This window comes from Entelurus aequoreus, linkage group LG12, assembly GCF_033978785.1.
Source record: "Entelurus aequoreus isolate RoL-2023_Sb linkage group LG12, RoL_Eaeq_v1.1, whole genome shotgun sequence".
NCBI classification, from domain to species: domain Eukaryota; kingdom Metazoa; phylum Chordata; class Actinopteri; order Syngnathiformes; family Syngnathidae; genus Entelurus; species Entelurus aequoreus.
Window position 1 is genome coordinate 64,142,131 of NC_084742.1, and position 22,652 is coordinate 64,164,782.

The 22,652-nt window shown below is 40.5% G+C and overlaps 1 protein-coding gene across 2 annotated transcripts; it reads left to right on the plus strand.

Moving 5' to 3' along the window:
• Positions 1 to 14,067: 14,067 nt before the first annotated feature.
• On the plus strand, positions 14,068 to 22,641 carry usp44 (ubiquitin specific peptidase 44). Of its 2 annotated transcripts, none has more exons than XM_062066425.1 (6): positions 14,068 to 14,205; positions 19,482 to 21,151; positions 21,224 to 21,422; positions 21,510 to 21,618; positions 21,678 to 21,916; positions 21,985 to 22,640. In XM_062066425.1, the coding sequence occupies exons 2-6, from the start codon at positions 19,631 to 19,633 to the stop codon at positions 22,107 to 22,109; spliced, it is 2,193 nt and encodes a 730-aa protein (XP_061922409.1). In that variant the 5' UTR covers positions 14,068 to 14,205; positions 19,482 to 19,630; the 3' UTR covers positions 22,110 to 22,640. The 2 variants fall into 2 exon arrangements, with proteins under 2 accessions (XP_061922409.1, XP_061922408.1); XM_062066424.1 differs by lacking the exon at positions 14,068 to 14,205 and adding an exon at positions 14,505 to 14,878 and having other exon boundaries at positions 21,985 to 22,641.
• Positions 22,642 to 22,652: the final 11 nt, after the last annotated feature.

Sequence of the window (22,652 nt, forward strand, 5' to 3'; positions counted from 1 at the left end):
CTATTATTACATAATTTTTTAATGCATTTTATTAGTAGATTTTTTTTTACTAAAATGTAAAGAAAATATGGTAAATTGCATTAATTTTACCTCAAAATGTAGTGTATATTACTGTAAATGGAAAAAACAGTACTGCTGTTTTTATGGGGAAAAAAGGCAGCTCAGTTGCCAGAATTTAATGTAAAATTAACTTTTTTTTTACTGTAAATAAAAAAAATGCAATTTTAAAATAACATTTTGGCACCTGAGCTGCCAGTTTGTTTGTTGTTGTTTTTTTATCGCAAATCAACAAGTGTAGATTTTTCTGTGTATTACTGTAAACGCCAAAACGGCACCACAGTTTATTACAGTAAAAAACAGTACTGTTTTATTTTTAATTTAGAGAAAAATGCTGCAAAAACCACAGTAAATTTCACAATTTGACCATGAAATCTATTGCTACTTTTACATTGCACAATTTGATGTATAACTTGCTTTGAAATCATTATTATTAGTATTTATTTATATTCAAAAAATGGTTTGAATGTTTCATCATATATTTTTGCATAATTAGACAATATTTAAGTTGACATAATTTGCGATTGCATGTATTTTTTTCTCCCAAAATAGAAATAAAGAATACATTTAGTAAGAAAAGTTACAGTACTTTATTGATACATATTATTCCAAGGGCTTTACATTGCCAAATAAAATGAAGTGGCGGGCCACATCTGGCCCCCGGGCCTTGAGTCTGACACCTGTGAATCACAGGTACCTGAGAATAGATACCGGTACTCAACGGTACCAATTTTTGGTACTTTTGTGTGTGTTAATAAATATTAATTGGGCCTCTTCTAACAGTGAATACTATTATTACATTAATTTTTTTAATGCATTTTATTAGTAGATTTTTTTTTAACTAAAATGTAAAAAATATATATCGTAATTTAAAATAATTTTACCTCAAAATGTAGTGTATATTACTGTAAATGGAAAAACAGTACTGCTGTTTTTATGGGGAAAAAAGGCAGCTCAGTTGCCAGAATTTTACTGTAAAATGTCCCTTTTTTTTTTAGTGTAAATTTAAAAAAAATGCAATTTTACAATAACATTTTGGCACCTTAGCTGCCGGTTTTTTGGTTTTTTTTTTTTTTTTTTTTTACCGCAAATCAACAAGTGTAGATTTTTCTGTGTATTACTGTAAACGCCAAAACGGCACCACAGTTTATTACAGTAAAAAAAAGTACTGTTTTATTTTTAATTTAGAGAAAAATGCTGCAAAAACCACAGTAAATTTCACAATTTGACCATGAAATCTATTGCTACTTTTACATTGCACAATTTGACGGATAACTTGCTTTGAAATCATTATTATTAGTATTTATTTCTATTTAAAAAATGGTTTGAATGTTTGATCATATATTTTTGCATAATTAGACAATATTTAAGTTAACGTAATTTGCAATTTCATGTATTTTTTTCACCCAAAATAAAAAGAAAGAATACATTTAGTAAGAAAAGTTACAGTATTTTATTGATGCATATTATTCCAAGTGCTTTCCAGGGCCAAATAAAATGAAGTGGTGGGCCACATCTGGCCCCCGGGCCTTGAGTTTGACACCTGTGAATCACAAGTACCTGGGAATAGATACCGGTACTCAACGGTACCAATTTTTGGTACTTTTGTGTGTGTTAATAAATATTAATTGGGCCTCTTCTAACAGTGAATACTATTATTACATTAATTTTTTTAATGCATTTTATTAGTAGATTTTTTTTTAACTAAAATGTAAAAAAAAAATATCGTAATTTGAAATAATTTTACCTCAAAATGTAGTGTATATTACTGTAAATGGAAAAGGGGAAAAAGGCAGCTCAGTTGCCAGAATTTTACTGTAAAATGTCCTTCTTTTTTTTTTACTGTAAATTTTTAAAAAATGCAATTTTACAATAACATTTTGGCACCTTAGCTGCCGGTTTTTTGGGGGTTTTTTTGTTTTTTTACCGCAAATCAACAAGTGTAGATTTTTCAGTGTATTACTGTAAATGCCAAAACGGCACCACAGTTTATTACAGTAAAAAAAAAGTACTGTTTTATTTTTAATTTAGAGAAAAATGCTGCAAAAACCACAGTAAATTTCACAATTTGACCATGAAATCTATTGCTACTTTTACATTGCACAATTTGACGGATAACTTGCTTTGAAATCATTATTATTAGTATTTATTTGTATTCAAAAAATGGTTTGAATGTTTCATCATATATTTTTGCATAATTAGACAATATTTAAGTTGACATAATTTGCGATTGCATGTATTTTTTTCTCCCAAAATAGAAATAAAGAATACATTTAGTAAGAAAAGTTACAGTACTTTATTGATACATATTATTCCAAGGGCTTTACAGGGCCAAATAAAATGAAGTGGCGGGCCACATCTGGCCCCCGGGCCTTGAGTTTGACACCTATGAATCACAGGTACCTATTTTTGGTACTTCTGTGTGTGTTAATAAATATTAATTGGGCCTCTTCTAACAGTGAATACTATTATTACATTAATTTTTTAATGCATTTTATTAGTAGATTTTTTTTAAACTAAAATGTAAAAAAAATATCGTAATTTTAAATAATTTTACCTCAAAATGTAGTGTATATTACTGTAAATGGAAAAACAGTACTGCTGTTTTTATGGGGAAAAAAGGCAGCTCAGTTGCCAGAATTTTACTGTAAAATTTCCCTTTTTTTTTTTAGTGTAAATTTTTAAAAAATGCAATTTTACAATAACATTTTGGCACCTTAGCTGCCGGTTTTTTGGGGGGTTTTTGTTTTTTACCGCAAATCAACAAGTGTAGATTTTTCTGTGTATTACTGTAAACGCCAAAACGGCACCACAGTTTATTACAGTAAAAAAAAGTACTGTTTTATTTTTAATTTAGAGAGAAATGCTGCAAAAACCACAGTAAATTTCACAATTTGACCATGAAATCTATTGCTACTTTTACATTGCACAATTTGACGAATAACTTGCTTTGAAATCATTATTATTAGTATTTATTTCTATTTAAAAAGATGGTTTGAGTGTTTGATCATATATTTTTGCATAATTAGACAATAATTAAGTTAACATAATTTGCGATTACATGTATTTTTTTCACCCAAAATAAAAAGAAAGAATACATTTAGTAAGAAAAGTTACAGTACTTTATTGATGCATATTATTCCAAGGGCTTTCCAGGGCCAAATAAAATGAAGTGGCGGGCCACATCTGGCCCCCGGGCCTTGAGTTTGACACCTGTGAATCACAGGTTCCTGAGAATAGATACCGGTACTCAACGGTACCAATTTTTGGTACTTTTGTGTGTGTTAATAAATATTAATTGGGCCTCTTCTAACAGTGAATACTATTATTACATTAATTTTTTATTGCATTTTATTAGTAGATTTTTTTTAACTAAAATGTAAAAAAAATATCGTAAGTTGCAATAATTTCACCTCAAAATGCTGTAAAAACCACAGTAAATGTCACAATTTGACCACAAACTATTGCTACTTTTACATTGCACAATTTGATGGATAACTTGCTTTGAAATCATTATTATTAGTATGTATTTCTATTCAAACAATGGTTTGAGTGTTTGATCATATATTTTTGCATAATTAGACAATATTTAAGTTAACATAATTTGCGATTACATGTATTTTTTTCACCCAAAATAAAAAGAAAAATTATTAATTGGGCCTCTTCTAACAGTGAATACTATTATTACATTAATTTTTTTAATGCATTTTATTAGTAGATTTTTTTTAAACTAAAATGTAAAAAAAAAATATCGTAATTTGAAATAATTTTACCTCAAAATGTAGTTTATATTACTGTAAATGGAAAAACAGTACTGCTGTTTTTATGGGGAAAAAGGCAGCTCAGTTGCCAGAATTTTACTGTAAAATGTCCCTTTTTTTTAGTGTAAATATAAAAAAAATGCAATTTTACAATAACATTTTGGCACCTTAGCTGCCAGTTTTTTTGGGTTTTTTTTTGTTTTTACCGCAAATCAACAAGTGTAGATTTTTCGGTGTATTACTGTAAACGCCAAAACGGCACCACAGTTTATTACAGTAAAAAAAAGTACTGTTTTATTTTTAATTTAGAGAAAAATGCTGCAAAAACCACAGTAAATTTCACAATTTGACCATGAAATCTATTGCTACTTTTACATTGCACAATTTGACGGATAACTTGCTTTGAAATCATTATTATTAGTATTTATTTATATTTAAAAAATGGTTTGAATGTTTGATCATATATTTTTGCATAATTAGACAATATTTAAGTTAACATAATTTGTGATTACATGTATTTTTTTCACCCAAAATAAAAAGAAAGAATACATTTAGTAAGAAAAGTTACAGTATTTTATTGATACATATGATTTCCAGGTTTTTGAGAGCCAAATAAAATGAAGTGGCGGGCCACACCTGGCCCCCGGGCCTTGAGTTTGACACCTATGAATCACAGGTTCCTGAGAATAGATACCGGTACTCAACGGTACCAATATTTGGTACTTTTGTGTGTGTTAATAAATATTAATTGGGCCTCTTCTAACAGTGGATACTATTATTACATTAATTTTTTTTAATGCATTTTATTAGTAGATTTTTTTTAAACTAAAATGTAAAAAAAATATATCGTAATTTAAAATAATTTTACCTCAAAATGTAGTGTATATTACTGTAAATGGAAAAACAGTACTGCTTTTTTTAAACTAACTGTATTACTGTAAACGCCAAAACGGCACCACAGTTTATTACAGTAAAAAAAAGTACTGTTTTATTTTTAATTTAGAGAAAAATGCTGCAAAAACCACTGTAAATTTCACAATTTGACCATGAAATCTATTGCTACTTTTACATTGCACAATTTGACGGATAACTTGCTTTGAAATCATTATTATTAGTATTTATTTCTATTCAAAAAATAGTTTGAATGTTTCATCATATATTTTTGCACAATTAGACAATATTTAAGTTGACATAATTTGCGATTGCATGTATTTTTTTCTCCCAAAATAGAAATAAAGAATACATTTAGTAAGAAAAGTTACAGTATTTTATTGATACATATTATTCCAAGGGCTTTCCAGGGCCAAATAAAATGAAGTGGCGGGCCACATCTGGCCCCCGGGCCTTGAGTGTGACACCTGTGAGTTAGCGTATAGCTGCTGTGGTAGCGTCCGTGCGTGCGTGAGGACAATGAGCTGCTTGTGCTGCTATAGAATTATGGCTTTTGTCCCGCCAGCATTCTTCTGCTGCTATTGGCCCCACGGGACAATAAACCTCCCGCCCTCCCCTTCCTCCTCCTCTCAGGGGCCGTCGTCCTGAGGCGGACGCCCGGCAAGTGAGAGTGTGGCGACGGAAGAAGGCTTTCTATGGGCGACTGGATCTCGTATGTTCGCCTAAAAATACCTGGCCTCCAGGAAGTGAGCGAGGCTGGCAAACACACATGCACGCACACGCGCACCAGGAATGCGAGGGCAAGCCACAACACGGGAGGGTGTTGTTGACAGAACCGCCGCTGATTATTATTTTATTACTGCGCAACATCGCAGCACGGTTATGGGTGACCTAATGAGACACGAGGCAAACACGATGTGTCAGGAAGCCATCCTTGTCAAGCCTGCTGCGCCCGCCACTTTGACGAAGGACCGCTTATCTGTCAGTCAGTTGCAGCCCTGGGAGCTGTAATCTTTTACCAATTTCTTTAGTGAATATGCTAACCTAGCATGATGCTAAAATGCGATGTTAGCATGTAGCTCACATAGCTATGCTAGTGTTGTTAAGATGGCATGAGGTTAAAATGTAATGTTAGCATGGAGCTCACATAGCTACTGTGTGCTAGGGTTAAGATAGTGTGAGGTTCACACATATTGTTCGCATGTAGCTCACATAGCTATGCTAGTGTTAAAGAATTAACACAGGTAGTGCCTCAGGATAGTACCTGCGTCCGCCTCAGGATAGTACCTGTGTCTGCCTCAGGAGGCACTACCTGCGTCCGCCTCAGGAGGCACTACCTGTGTCTGTCTCAGGAGGCACTACCTGTGTCTGTCTCAGGAGGCACTACCTGTGTCCGTCTCAGGAGGCACTACCTGTGTCTGCCTCAGGAGGCACTACCTGTGTCTGTCTCAGGAGGCACTACCTGCGTCCGCCTCAGGAGGCACTACCTGCGTCCGCCTCAGGAGGCACTACCTGCGTCCGTCTCAGGAGGCACTACCTGTGTCAGCCTCAGGAGGCACTACCTGCGTCCGCCTCAGGAGGCACTACCTGCATCCGCCTCAGGAGGCACTACCTGCGTCTGCCTCACTTCTTGTCTGCCGCGTTATTTTCATCAGGACACACAGAATTTCCGCGAGTTTGACCATGAAAATGATCAAAATATGCAGGAACCACACCAAAATCACATAGAAAGCATAGACCAGAAAGAGAAATATTCAAACTTATTTTATTTTATTACTTCGTTTTTGAACATCTCATGGTTACGCCACCTGGTGGCAAGGTGAGACACTTTTTTTTTTAATAATTTATTTTTTATTTTTTTAAATAATATACAACATTTACAAACAATCAAGAAATAATAATAATAATAAAGAAAGTGGGATCTACAATATTAACTAGGAACAATAAAACACTGAATATTAACAACATATGAACATCGCAAGGTGTAATAAACACCTACAATATTGTAGGTGTTTATTACATATGTTGTTAATATTCAGTGTTTTATTGTTCCTAGTTAATTCTGTAAATCCCACTTTCTTTAATTTAATGTACATTTTGGTTGTCCCATTCAGTAAAAAACTGTAAAATTCCATTCCGTTTTTTGAGGTGGTCTGTCATAACTTTTTTAGAATTCTATCGGACATTGTGACTTTTGGTATTAGTGTTCCTAAAAAAAAGGGACCCAAACACACATACTGTACAGCAGATTTTTACTTTTTTTTTTTATTTTTTTTTTTTGTCCTGTTAAGCTTCTCAGGCAAATCATATAGTTGATGTAGATATCGGCTGTTCAGATTTACTTTAAAAAAGAGAAGTGTAGGATATTTCTTTTGTTGCCTTATTTGTATTTGACTTTATTAAATGTATTTATATTATCATTTGGTGCAGCCGGGCCGGAGCAGGAGGGGATAGAAAGAGAAAAAAAGGAAGACAGAGGGGGAAATTGTGGGGACAAGAGGGGGATAAAACAGAGAGACAAAAACAACAACAATAACAACAACAACAACAACAACAATAGAGCAACATCAGCAAATAGGATAAGTACAAATATGATGGTAAAAATGATAGCAAATAAGCAGTTAGCGAGATAAATAGTAATACAGAAATGACAATGAGCATTATTACACTACAGAAATACAAGCACCAATAGAAATAGCGCTATTGATAATGAACAATACCAATAATTGACCTCTATTATCAACAATACAGTTGTTGAAATGCAACAATACATATACGTAATGATAACTAGAAATACAAAAGAATGCAGAAAAATGGAGGGGAAGAAAGCGAAGCAACCTATATTAACCTTGTAGATTGTTATAGTAACAATAGGTTAAGCTTTGTCAGTGTGCCATGTGTTACTTAGTTTACCCTAGGGCAACAACGTTAAATTATGTTTGATGAAACCTGATTATTACATGGTAATACATCCTATTGTAGTTTATTACACTTTGCAATGTTCATATGTTGTTAATATTCAGTGTTTTATTGTTCATAGTTAATATTGTACACTACCGTTCAAAAGTTTGGGGTCACATTGAAATGTCCTTATTTTTGAAGGAAAAGCACTGTACTTTTCAATGAAGATAACTTTAAACTAGTCTTAACTTTAAAGAAATACACTCTATACATTGCTAATGTGGTAAATGACTATTGTAGCTGCAAATGTCTGCTTTTTGGTGCAATATCTACATAGGTGTATAGAGGCCCATTTCCAGCAACTATCACTCCAGTGTTCTAATGGTACAATGTGTTTGCTCATTGGCTCAGAAGGCTAATTGATGATTAGAAAACCCTTGTGCAATCATGTTCGCACATCTGAAAACAGTTGAGCTCGTTACAGAAGCTACAAAACGGACCTTCCTTTGAGCAGATTGAGTTTCTGGAGCATCACATTTGTGGGGTCAATTAAACGCTCAAAATGGCCAGAAAAAGAGAACTTTCATCTGAAACTCGACAGTCTATTCTTGTTCTTAGAAATGAAGGCTCAAACACAAAATTGTTTGGGTGACCCCAAACTTTTGAACGGTAGTGTAAATCCCACTTTCTTTAATTTAATGCTGTGGTCCCCAACCTTTTTGTAACTGCGGACCGGTCAAAGCTTGAAAATTTGTCACCGGGGGTGGGGGGTAATTTTTTTGTTGTTGTTTTTTTTGTTTTGTTTTGTTTTTGTCATAAAAAAATACAATCATGTGTGCTTACGGACTGTATCCCTTGCAGACTGTATTGACATATATTGATATATAATGTAGGAACCAGAATTAATAACAGAAAGAAACAACCCTTTTGTGTGAATGAGTGTAAATGGGGGAGGGAGGTTTTTTGGGGTTGGTGCACTGATTGTAAGTGTATCTTGGGTTTTTGATGTTGATTTAATAAAAAAATGTCTATATTTTTTTATTTCTTCTGCGGCCCGGTACCAATCGATCCACGGACCGGTGTTTGGGGACCACTTTAATGTACATTTTGGGTGTCCCATTCAGTAAAAAACTGTAAAATTCCATTCCGTTTTTTTGAGGTGGTCTGTCATAACGTTTTAAAAATTCTATCAGACATTGTGACTTTTGGTATTAGTGTTCCTGGAAAAAAGGGACCCAAAACACACATACTGTATACATATATCATGTATACACACATACACATTGGCCCCCCAGACACATTTTGTCTCCCCCCCCCGAGTCAAAATATTTGCCCGGCTCCGTCTTAATGGGTCACAATTGGACATAATGTGCTCCAAAAGGTCAAAGGTCCCAAATTAAACGCCACACCTACATCGGTCTCGTCACGCAGGCAACAGAAAAATGTGTGAAGGAGGAGGAGGCGTCGGCGTGTGCTGACACGAAGGCCCTCGAGCCGCCGCAGCGAGAAAAAACATTAGAAGATTCACATCAACACATACCTCTCGCTCTGACTCACACACCTGTGTTGAAATAAAACCCTATTCAGGTGACACATTCCATGAGGGGAAAAAAAAAAGAGTACAGATTCAAATATCAAGCCCCGTATTGTGCTTCCAAAAAAGTTGTTTTGCAGCAACATTATCTTCCACGCTGATTTAATCTGCTGAGCCAGCAGCCCTCATTGACCTGCATGAGCTGCTACACCTGCATGCACCAATGATACATCAACATATAGAACACTGTCACCTGTAAACATGTTTTTAAATGTACAATTCTAGTTTGACATTGATAGCCTGCATTATCTTCTTCTTACTGGTGCATTCACATGACACAGGTCCAGTGACTACCACTTGTCCTTTGTCATTTTTGACAAAATAAGACAATGGAAAATGACACAATATGTTACTGCTTACATCAGCAGCTACATTAGGAGTATTTGTTTGTTTACTTACTACTAAAAGTTGTCTAGTATGTTCACTATTTTATTTAAGGACTAAATTACAATAAGAAACATATGTTTAATGTACCCTAAGATTTTTTTGTTAAAACAAAGCCAATAATGCACTTTTTTGTGGTCCCCTTTTATTTAGAAAAGTATCGAAATACATTTTGGTACCGGTACCAAAATATTGGCATCGGGACCACCCTACTAGAATGTTTTGGACTTTTAAAACCGGTGAAAATGCACCAGTTTATGGTCTTCAATAGAAAGTCAACAAGCACGCGCACACACTCAATACACTTTGTGTGTAGCCGTGGAGGCACTACCTGTGTCTGCCTCAGGAGGCACCACCTGTGTCCGCCTCAGGAGGCACCACCATACTTGCCAACCCTCCCGTTTTTAGCGGGAGAATCCCGATATTCAGCGCCTCTCCCGACAACCTCCCGGCAGAGATTTTCTCCCGACAAACTCCCGCTATTCAGCCGGAGCTGGAGGCCACGCCCCCTCCAGCTCAATGCGGACCTGAGACTGAGTGGGGACAGCCTGTTCTCACGTCCGCTTTCCCACAAAATAAACAGCTTGCCTGCCCAATGACGTCATAACATCTAGGGCTTTTATAGAGTGCACAACTGCGCACACAACAAGGAGACGAAGCAGAAGAACGAGGAAATTACAGACATGGCGGCCGAAATGATATACTCATCATGAACGGAGAAGTTGAACAGGACAATTCTGCCATCTAATGGATAGCCACTGGAACACTGAAATTCAAGTATTTTATTTTTTTTTCTATGTAAATAAAATTTAAAAAAATATATATATATATATAGCTAGAATTCACTGAAAGTCAAGTATTTCATACATATATATATACATATATATACTACCTGTGTCCGCCTCAGGAGGCACTACCTGTGTCCCCCTCAGGAGGCACTACCTGCGTCTGCCTCAGGAGGCACCACCTGTGTCTGCCACTACCTGTGTCTGCCTCAGGAGGCACTACCTGTGCCCGCCACTACCTGTGTCCGCCTCAGGACGCACCACCTGTGTCCGCCTCAGGAGGCACTACCTGCGTCCGCCTCAGGAGGCACTACCTGTGTCCGCCTCACTTCTCGTCGTTATTTTCATCAGGAAACACGGAATTCCCGCGATTTTGACCATGAAAATGATCAAAATATGCAGGAACCACACCACAATCACATAGAAAGCATAGACCAGAAGAGAAATATTCAAACGTATTTTATTTTATTACTTTGTTTTTGAACATCTCATGGTTAAGCCACCTGGTGGCATTGTGAGGCACTTTTATTTTATTATTATTATTATTTTTTTTTTTCATTTTATAAACTTTTTTTATAATATACAACATTTACAAACAATCAAGAAAAAATAATAATAAAAAAACAATTACAGAGACAGTACAAAACAGTGCCAGGGGGTTGTAAACTCTATAAAGTAACTAAAATAGAATGCAAAAAATATATATGTAACAAAATGTAAAGTCATAGGCTCACACAAGTTCCATAAATAATCGCAATTTGAAACACAGCATCATAGTTTTCACAGCTTTTTGGTTGTTAGAGGTAGAGAGCGTTTTAAAGTAGAGTTCTAATTATTGTTCCTAATGTATTTGTATTGAGATACTTACATTTTTGAATATAAAACTTAGCTAAGAGTATAATGAGGTTGCAAAGGTAAAATTCCTTTTCAAATTTTGCCGAGCAAACACTTGCGTAACACTCCCCTCTAGTGTTCACAAACGAGACTGCGTCTAATTCTCCATGCGCTTTTTTTGATTGATTGATCGAAACTTTCATTAGTAGATTGCACAGTACAGTACATATTCCGTACAATTGACCACTAAATGGTAACACCCCAATAAGTTTTTCAACTTGTTTAAGCCGGGGTCCACGTTAATCAATTCATGGTACAAATATATACTATCATTATAATACAGTCATCACACAAGTTAATCATTAGAGTATATACATTGAATTATTTACATTATTTACAATCCGGGGGGTGGGATGAGGAGGGTTTGGTAGATATCAGCACTTCAGTCACCAACAATTTCATCAGAGAAATGGACATTGAAACAGTGTAGGTCTGACTTGGTAGGATATGTACAGCGAGCAGAGAACATAGTGAGCTCAGAAAGCATAAAAACAAGTATATACATTTGATTATTTACAATCCGGGGAGGTGGGATGTGGTGGGGGGAGGGTGTTAGTCAAGGGTTGAAGTTGTCTGGAGGTGTTCTTTTAGTGCGGTTTTGAAGGAGGATAGAGATGCACTTTCTTTTACACCTGTTGGGAGTGCATTCCATATTGATGTGGCATAGAAGGAGAATGAGTTAAGACCTTTGTTAGATCGGAATCTGGGTTTAACGTGGTTAGTGGAGCGCCCCCTGGTGTTGTGGTTATGGCGGTCATTTACGTTAAGGAAGTAGTTTGACATGTACTTCGGTATCAGGGAGGTGTAGCGGATTTTATAGACCAGGCTCAGTGCAAGTTGTTTTACTCTGTCCTCCACCCTGAGCCAGCCCACTTTGGAGAAGTGGGTAGGAGCATACTTGCCAACCCTCCCGTTTTTAGCGGGAGACTCCCGGTATTCAGCGCCTCTCCCGATAACCTCCCGGCAGAAATTTTCTCCCGACAAACTCCCGGTATTCAGCCGGAGCTGGAGGCCACGCCCCCTCCAGCTCAATGCGGACCTGAGTGGGGACAGCCTGTTCTCACGTCCGCTTTCCCACAATATAAACAGCTTGCCTGCCCAATGACGTCATAACATCTACGGCTTTTAGAGAGTAGAGTGCACAACTGCGCACACAACAAGGAGACGAAGCAGAAGAACGAGGAAGTTACAGACATGGCGACGCCGTCGACGAGCAAGATGAAGAAATACGCTTGCAAGTTCCAAAACGAATGGAAACAAGAATTTCAGTTCATCCAGGACAGTTCGAAGGGGAAGGGGTATGTATGTTGCCTGTACATTTTGTAGAACAGACTTCTCCATTGAACACGGTGGCCGAAATGCATACTTGCCAACCTTGAGACCTCCAATATCGGGAGGTGTGGGGTAGGGGGTGGGGGTGGGGGGGGGGGGGCGTGGTTATTTACAGCTAGAATTCACCAACTCGAGTATTTCATATATATTTCATATATATATATATATATATATATATATATATATATATATATATATATATATATATATATATATATATATATATATATATATATATATATATATATATATATATATATATATTTAAAATATATATATATATATATATATTTATATATATATATATATATATATATATATATATATATATATATATATATATATATTTATTTTATTTACATAGAAAAAAAAAAATACTTGAATTTCAGTGTTTCGTTGGCTATCCTTTAGATGGCAGTATTGTCCTATTTAACTTCTCCGTTCATTGGGCAGGCAAGCTTATTGTGGGAAAGCGGACGTGAGAACAGGCTGTCCCCACTCAGTCTCAGGTCCGCATTGAGCTGGAGGGGGCGTGGCCTCCAGCTCCGGCTGGATACCGGGAGTTTGTCGGGAGAAAATCTCTGCCGGGAGGTTGTCGGGAGAGGCGCTGAATACCGGGATTCTCCCGCTAAAAACGGGAGGGTTGGCAAGTATGCCGAAATGATATACTCATTCATGAACGGAGAAGTTAAACAGGACAATGCTGCTATCTACTGGATAGCCTCCAGAACACTGAAATTCAAGTATTTATTTTATTTATATGTATAATAAAATAAATAAATAAATATATATATATATATATATATATATATATATATATATATATATATATATATATATATATATATATATATATATATATATATATATGAAATACTTGAGTTGGTGAATTCTAGCTGTAAATATACTCTCCTCTTAACCACGCCCTTAACCACGCCCCCACCCCAACCACGCCCCCCTCCCGATATCGGAGGTCTCAAGGTTGGCAAGTATGGGTAGGAGTGCGGTGGGATCTGGTAGAGAGTGTTTTAAAGTAGAGTTCTAATTCTTTTTTTTAAAGGCACAAAAAACCGGTCGGGTATTGAGGAACTTACATTTATGAATATACAACTTAGCCAAGAGTATAATGAGGTTGCAAAGGTCAAATTCCTTTTCAATTTTTGCCCGAGCAAACACTTGCGTAACACTCCCCTCTAGTGTTCACAAACGACACTGCGTCTAATTCTCCTTCATGCGCTGCGGTGTATAGTTCGTTCAAAGACCAACTTTAAGGGGAAACAATACTATTTAATTCATTAGTACTTTATATATTTATATAAATTCACCACGCAGTGCTTAATAAACGCTTTTAATCAGGAAAATAATTTCAGTCGTTCACTTTATGATTCACACATGATTTATTCGATACATATTCCTATTACAATTAGCACATATGTTTATCAACTTGTGATTACGACATCGTCGGAAACTTTCACGTCAACAAAACAACAACAACAACAACAACAACAACGTGACGTCTCGCGGACGCGCACGAGCCCCCCAAAGCACGCGACAAGATGGCGGCACCAGTGAGGAGAGGACAGTGAGCACCGCGAAGAGAGCCTCGGTATGTCGCTTCTACACACCTCAACGTGCGTCACTCCGGGGTCGTCGCGCGGCAGCCATGTCCGCAAACACCGACCCGCTCGGCGCCGGGAGCTCAACCGGAGCTGCGGCGGCTGCTCCCCCCGCCAACGTCACAACTTGTTTAGGGGTTAGCCTAGCATGCTAGCGGGTTAGCCTAGCATGCTAGCGACTTAGCAACTTAATCGAGTGATTTACTTTATTTTATTTAATAAACACCCGCAAACTGCATAATTGTATATGTTTTGCTTGCGTTCGGAACACGTTTAGGATATTTTTGCGGCAGCGTTTATTCCGGTTGTCGCCGCAGTTGACGTAGCGTGTGTGCTAATAACAGCTGTGCATTTAGCTTTAGCCTAATTTGCGTGTGCTAAAAAAGCCGCTTTAGCCTGACGTCTGTGCGCTCTTTTACGGCTGATGTGTCCGCACCCTGCGGGCGAGGGACGTGCCAAAGGCGCTTTGTGAGGGACTGTGGCGCCCATAGAGTCCGCAGCTGCAAGGCGGGTGGCGCTAACTTGTTGATTTTTAACTGCAGAGCACAAGCAAAGTTGTTCACTCCTTGCCAGGCTGCAGCCTTTCAGATTCGTTCAGTGTTTTAATTGAGTTTATAGTTCTTAGCTATGAGTGTTTTTCCATCTGCGGTCCCCTGGTTAAAGGTCAGTGATTAAACAGGTGTGGCTTTATACTGTGACATCAAACCAGATTATAAGACGCTTGAGGGTTGAAACTTGCATAAAAGCATCCAAAAGTTGCTCTACATTGAAGTGAAGTGAAGTGAATTACATTTATATAGCGCTTTTTCTCAAGTGACTCAAAGCGCTTTACATTGTGAAACCCAATATCTAAGTTACATTTAAACCAGTGTGGGTGGCACTGGGAGCAGGTGGGTAAAGTGTCTTGCCCAAGGACACGACGGCAGTGACTAGGATGGCGGAAGCGGGGATCGAACCTGCAACCCTCAAGTTGCTGGCACGGCCGCTCTACCAACCGAGCTATACCGCCCCATTGCCAACCTTTTGTTTCTATTTTACTGATGGTATGTGTGTAAAATGTAAAATAACTTTCCTGTGGGGCTGTGCGGTATACGAGTATTTAGGGATCAATCAATATTTACGTGTACAGCTCCACTAATGGACATTGGATTGTTACTTTCAAAGGCAAAATTAAAGGCCTACTGAAAGCCACTACTACCGACCACGCAGTCTGATAGTTTATATATCAATGATGAAATCTTAACATTTCAACACATGCCAATACGGCCGGGTTAACTTATAAAGTGCAATTTTAAATTTCCCGCTAAACTTCCGGTTGAAAAAGCCTTTGGAGGATGACGTATGCGCGTGACGTAGCCAGGGGAACAGACGTATGGCTTCCCCATTGAATACAATACAAAAAAGCTCTGTTTTCATTTCATAATTCCACAGTATTCTGGACATCTGTGTTGGTGAATCTTTTGCAATTCGTTTAATGAACAATGGAGATTGCAAAGAAGAAAGTTGTAGGTGGGATCGGTGTATTAGCGGCTGGCTGCAGCAACACAACAAGAAGGACTTACTTGGATAGCAGACGCGCCAGCCGATGCTAACCGCCAACCACATCTGTGTTGGGGTGAAGTCCTTCGTCGCGCCGTCGATCGCTGGAACGCATGTGAGCACGGGTGTTGATGAGCAGATGAGGGCTGGCTGGCGTAGGTGGAGCGCTAATGTTTTTATTATAGCTCTGTGAGGTCCGGTTGCTAAGTTAGCCTTAGCGTAGTTAGCAACAGCATTGTTAAGCTTTGCCAGGCTGAGAATTATTAACCGTGTAGTTACATGTCCATGGTTTAATAGTATTGTTGATCTTCTGTCTATCCTTCCAGTCAGGGATTTATTTATTTTGTTTCTATCTGCATTTGAGACAGATGCTATCACGTTAGCTCCGTAGCTAAAGAGCTTCGTCGATGTATTGTCGTGGGGATAAAAGTCACTGTGAATGTCCATTTCGTGTTCTCCACTCTCATTTTCAAGACTATATAGTATCCGGGGCGGTTTAAAATACAAATCTGTGATCCACAATAGAAAAAGGAGATGTGGAATCCAATGAGCCAGCTTGTACCTAAGTTACAGTCAGAGCGAAAAAAGATATGTATTTCAGTGCATTCTAGTCCGTCACTCTAATGATCCTCATCCACGAATCTTTCATCCTCGCTCAAATTAATGGGGTAATCGTCGCTTTCTCGGTCCGAATAGCTCTAGCTGCGTTGAAAACAATAGGAAAATATGAGGAAGTGAACAACTGACAACGTCACGCTACTTCCGGTAGGGGCAAGGCTTTTTTTTTTATCAGAGACCAAAAGTTGCGAACTTTATCAACGTTCTATACTAAATCCTTTCAGCAAAAATATGGCAATATCGCAAAATTATCAAGTATGACACATAGAATGGATCTGCTATCCCCGTTTAAATTTAAAAAATTCATTTCAGTAGGCCTTTAAAGTATTGCTAGAAACATAATTTTATATGGGACTTTATTGTATTATATGTATAGTACATGTTCCAAAAAGAAAAAAAGCATAAAACACAGTATATTTAAATATACTAAATGTAAAAAAGGGAATAAATATTCAAAATAATCTAGTTTGTTTACGCCATAATGAGCGCAACACAAGGTTGTAAAAGTTTCAACTACAATTCTAAATAAGATGTCAAAAGCAAACTGAAATCGAATACACACAGCTTAAAGATTGATCAAGACCTATTTATGATGATTTATCAAAATATAAAAGAAATATACCTGAACAGAACGCTCATGGTGGTTACACCAAAAAGTAACGCTATGAATCGCGTTTTTCCAAGTTTTTGGGGCATTTTTATGCTATTTCCAAGCATCTCCTTTTTATTATTGTTGATTTTAAATGGTCAAACTAATGCATATTATACATGCATGCCCTAGTAAACAAAAAAAAGTCAGTACATTTGTGCAGGTGGGTGCAAATGTACCCATTACCAGAGCTGTACACTTACCGTATTTTCCGCACTATAAGGTGCACCGGATTATAAGGCGCACCTTCAATGAATGGCCTATTTTAAAACTTTGTTCATATATAAGGCGCACAGCATTATAAGGCGCATAGAATAGACGCTACAGTAGAGGCTGGGGTTACGTTATGTATCCATTAGATGGAGCTGCGCTAATGGGAATGTCAACAAAACAAATAGTGATTGTACTGACACTTCTACTTGCTGCTCTCTGTTCAACAACCCACTGTTCCAGTTTGTCCTCCAGCTGTAGCCATCTCGCTTTGTGCCCTCGGAAACTCTGTTTAGTCTTCTTTACTTGGCGCAGGTCATCATGTTGCTTCCTCCACTTCCGCACCATTGATTCGTTAATGTTCAATTCTCTCGCTGCTGCTCTATTCCCGTGTTCTACTGCGTAACTGATCGCCTTGAGTTTAAACTCTGCGTCGTAAGCGTGTCTCTTAATAGGAGCCATTTTTGGGTCTTTACATAAAGTTTAGGTCTCGCAACCACGGTTAGCAGCCGCCGACTTCATTTTCCCCCATAGAAGAAGTTCTTCTTCTACGGTATAGTCCTAAATCACGAGTATCTCAAAGGGCTGCACAAGCCACAACGACATCCTCGGCCCAGATCCCACATCAGGGCAAGAAAAAACTCAACCCATTTATTTATTTATTTATAACCCAATGGGATGACAATGAGAAACCTTGGAGGGGACCGCAGATGTGGGGACCCGCCCCCTGGCGACCGTACAATGGACGTCGAGTGGATCTAGCATAATATTGTGAGAGTCTAGTCCATAGTGGATCTAACATAATAGTGAGAGAGTCCAGTCCATAGTGGATCTAACATAATATTGTGAGAGTCTAGTCCATAGTGGATCTAACATAATAGTGAGAGAGTCCAGTCCATAGTGGATCTAACATAATAGTGAGAGAGTCCAGCCCATAGTGGATCTAACATAATAGTGAGAGTCCAGTCCATAGTGGATCTAACATAATATTGTGAGAGTCTAGTCCCATAGTGGATCTAACATAATAGTGAGAGTCCAGTCCATAGTGGATCTAACATACCATATTTTTCGGACTATAAGTCGCAGTTTTTTTTATAGTTTGGCCGGGGGTGCGACTTATACTCAGGAGTGACTTATGTGTGAAATTATTAACACATTACGTAAAAATTATTAACACATTACCGTAAAATACCGGCAGATCAACTGGTCTAAAAGGGGGGTCTATTTAAAGGCTAGAGTATGCAAATGTGTTTTAAGATGGGACTTAAATACTTCTACTGGTAGCATCTCACACAATGTGTGTAAAATGTAAAATAACTTTCCTGTAGGGTTTGATTGATTTATTGAGACTTTTATTAGTAGATTGCACAGTACAGTACATATTCCGTACAATTGACCACTAAATGGTAACACCCCAATAAGTAAAGTGAGAGCTTTGCCTTCCGGCTCAGCTCCTTCTTCACCACAACGGATCAATACAGCGTCCACATTACTGAAGACGCCACACCGAACCGCATGTCGATCTCACGATCCACTCTTCCCTAACTCGTGAACAAGACTCTGAGGTACTTATTTGGATTCATTATTTAAGTACGGTGTTTTATTTGCGTCTATTCAAAAACAGTGTTACCGTTCAAACTGTGTTTAATGTTTGTGGCCAAAAATATGAAATATTCTTGTTGAATAAAACCTCTGCCTTGTTTTTAATGAATACTTTGGCCTAATACGCTACTGTATTTTAATGTTGGTCATTATGGTGGTACTTGAAGAGCCAAGTGTTCTGTAAAAGTTTGAGAACCACTGATCTAGATAAAGTAGGACATGTGTTCTACATCATCAGTGGTGATGAAAACAACGCAAACACAGTTGAGCTCTGAAAAGAGCAGTCCGGTTGCTACTCGGATTGCACAATCAAGCGTGAAAGTGACCGCTGTGGAGATCCAACCAGCGGCAAAAACACACAAGGACCTGCCAGTCTTGAGGATCCTTCTTGAGTTTCTCTCCTTGGGTCTTTTTTCCGTGCAATAATCTCTGCAGGGTGCAGAGTGAAGGTGCCTGGCAACATTCCATGTGCTCGTGTTTATCGGGCTTCTGGAAGTGTGCCACGGTCTTAAAATAGGAGACCTTAATAGTGACGCTTGTTTGAAAGCCAATAGGACGCCATCTGTGACCACGGAGCGTTTGTTTAAAGCAAAGTTAGGTTTAAGTGTGTGGACAGGAAGTTGTGTTGACTTGTGTGTTTGTGTGTAGACATCAACATGCCCCATGCACCATGGTTGCCATGGTGATATGAAGCCAACACGATACGGCGACTTGTCCGCGCCCGGCCGCACCGAGGGTCATTGAGTGACGGACACGCGCACACACCGGCCGGCCATCTTGGCGGGCGGGCCGGTGTGATGGACCGGTGCAAGCACGTGGGGCGGCTGCGGCTCGCCCCGGACCACTCCATCCTCAACCCGCAGAAGTGGCACTGTGTGGACTGCAACACCACCGAGTCCATCTGGGCCTGCCTGGGCTGCGCCCACGTGGCGTGCGGGCGCTACATCGAGGAGCACGCCTTGCAGCACTTCAAGCAGCAGCGCCACCCGCTCGCCATGGAGGTGAACGAACTCTACGTCTTTTGCTACTTGTGCGACGACTACGTCCTCAACGACAACACCACGGGCGACCTCAAGCTGCTGCGTAGCACCCTCAGCGCCATCCAGAGCCAGCGCTACGAGGTCACCACTCGTAGCGGGCGCATCCTCCGCTCCACCAGCGCCGCGCCCGACGCCCCGATGCCCTGCGGCGCTCAGGAGCTGCAGCTCAGGGATGAAGACCGCATGTTTACTGCCCTCTGGCACCGGCGCCGGGCCCTCATGGGGCGTGTATTCCGCTTCTGGTTTGGCCTGACTGACTGTGGGAAAACGAGGCAGGAGGAGGAGAGGCTGCGAGAGGAGGAGGAGGAGCAGAAAAGGGCAGCGAGGGAGAGGAGGCGGGCCCTTAAAAGGCAGCTACAGGAGGAGCTGGAGAACGCCCCTCAGAGGAAGAGTCGCCGCTTGCGTCGAAGGACTCAGAGAGTTCCCGATGTTGCGGTGAAGAAGCTGCAGTCACGCCCCACGCCCAAAAAGACTAAAGCGTCTGCACCCTCGCCTCCCGCCCGCAGGCCAAGTCGTCGAACGCCCGCTACTCCCGCCCCCAAGAAAAGTGTGAAAAAGATCCAATCGTCAGCCAAGCCCAAGAATTGCTCTTCTTCCAGCACCAGCTCTAAGCGCAAGTCTTTACCCGCAACCCCCCGCCGAAAGCAGAGCAACAAACAGGGCGGCTCACCCTTCAAACGGCACCCCACGGTCACGCCCGGCGTGACGGGTCTGAGGAACCTGGGCAACACGTGTTACATGAACTCCATCCTGCAAGTGCTGAGCCACCTGCACGTCTTCAGGGAGTGTTTCCTGCGCCTGGACCTCACCCAGGCTCTGGAGCTGCTGGCCTCCGCTGTCCACGGCCAGTTGACGGGCAAAACCTTGCCCCTAGCCCACAGAAAGGGATACCACACCAGCTCGGGGTCAGGGCTCAGCGGGGGGGCCTCACGGGGCCGCAGCATGGAGCTGATCCAACCCAAAGAGCCCAGCTCCAAGCACATCTCCCTCTGCCACGAGCTGCACACGCTGTTCCAGGTCATGTGGTCCGGCAAGTGGGCGCTGGTGTCGCCCTTCGCCATGCTGCACTCCGTGTGGCAGCTCATCCCCGCCTTCCGGGGCTACGCCCAGCAGGACGCTCAGGAGTTTCTGTGCGAGCTCCTGGACAAGGTGCAGCAGGAGCTGGAGAGCACGGGCAAGCACACGCCCACCACCGACGTCCCCCACACGCAAAAACGGCTCATCAAGCAGGTGCTCAGCGTGGTCAACACCATCTTTCACGGACAGCTGCTCAGCCAGGTACGCCCACCTGACCATCGCTTCTCCAAAATGTCCGTCCTCATATTTGTTGTGACTGTGGATGTGTGACAGGTCACATGTCTGGCCTGCGACCATCGCTCCAACACGGTGGAGCCTTTCTGGGATCTGTCCCTGGAGTTCCCCGAGCGCTACCATAGCAACAGCCGGGAGTCGGCCGCACAGGCGTCCTGTCACCTGACAGAAATGTTGGCCAAGTTCACTGAGACTGAAGCGCTGGAGGGAAACATCTACGCCTGCGACCAATGCAACGGTGAGTAGGACGCCATCTTGGGTAATCTCTTTAAGAACCAAAGCAAGTCCCGATGAGGATCAATAACAAACTTCTTCTGGTTCACAGCTGCACGTAGACGCTCGTCGTCCAAAGCGGTCCTCCTCACTGAAGCACAAAAACGGCTGATGGTCCACAAGCTGCCTCAGGTGCTGCGGCTGCACCTCAAACGCTTCAGGTAAGACGAGACCTCATGTCCCACGGAACCAGCAGGAGCTGATCTTCTGCGCCCTTCAGGTGGTCTGGGCGGAACCACCGGGAGAAGATCGGAGTCCACGTCATTTTCGACCAGCTTCTCGACATGGAGCTGTACTCCTGCACAGAGCCCGCCCCGAAAGGAGTCAGCCCGCAGAGCCCCACGGCAGGCTCGCCGAACGCCAAGCACTTACTGTACGAGCTCTCCGCCGTGGTAATGCATCATGGGAAAGGCTTCGGATCGGGTCACTACACAGCGTACTGCTACAACAGCGCCGGAGGTGAGCAAAGAGTTGGCGTGGTGGAGCGCGGGCGTACTCACCAACTGTCACGGCTTTCCCTCCCGCAGGCTTCTGGGTTCACTGCAACGACTCCAAGATGAACGTGTGTTCTGTGGACGAGGTGTGCCGGGCCCAGGCCTACATCCTCTTCTACACCCGCAGGGTTACTCAGGTCAAAGACCGGCCGCTGTGACTTGTTGTATATTTTTATGTGACAAAAGTTGTATTTTAAAGAGATGAGTAGCAGTACGACCAGGTCCAGTCCTGCTCAGAGACTTTGTACGCAGGCCAGCATTCACTTCCTGTCAGGACAAAAACCTCAACCCCTGCCTTTTGGATTCATGACGCTCGCAGGTGTAAGTGCCCTTTTCCACCCAGATCATCTATTTTTATACCGGACGAATGTTTCTTACCACTCAAAGGCCGTTTTGGCAACTTTGATACCACCTGTAGCTTTTTCTTCTCCCGCCACGCAGGTGATGGTGTATTGAAATTATGAAATTAGACGCACGTCTGAGTGAAATTTACCTTCATACTGGAGGATCTTGTACAAAAATACTCGACCGGGTTTCCTTTTGAGGGGAAGTCAAAGCACAATAATCCATCAGTTTCTACTCCAGAGATGTATCACCTTCTATGCAAATTGTTACCTCATTTTTTCTAGAACATGACCTCAATAAATGAGAATATTTTTCCATTTTTCTACAAAACCTGCCTTGTCACTGCTTGAGCAAAG

Excerpts from the sequence above, each read along its gene's own strand:
- usp44 (XM_062066425.1), top strand. The coding sequence starts at position 19,631 with ATGGACCGGTGCAAGCACGTGGGGCGGCTGCGGCTCGCCCCGGACCAC. Across the intron at positions 21,152-21,223 it reads ACGGACAGCTGCTCAGCCAG|GTCACATGTCTGGCCTGCGA; the intron begins GTACGCCCACCT and ends GATGTGTGACAG. Across the intron at positions 21,619-21,677 it reads CTGCACCTCAAACGCTTCAG|GTGGTCTGGGCGGAACCACC; the intron begins GTAAGACGAGAC and ends TGCGCCCTTCAG.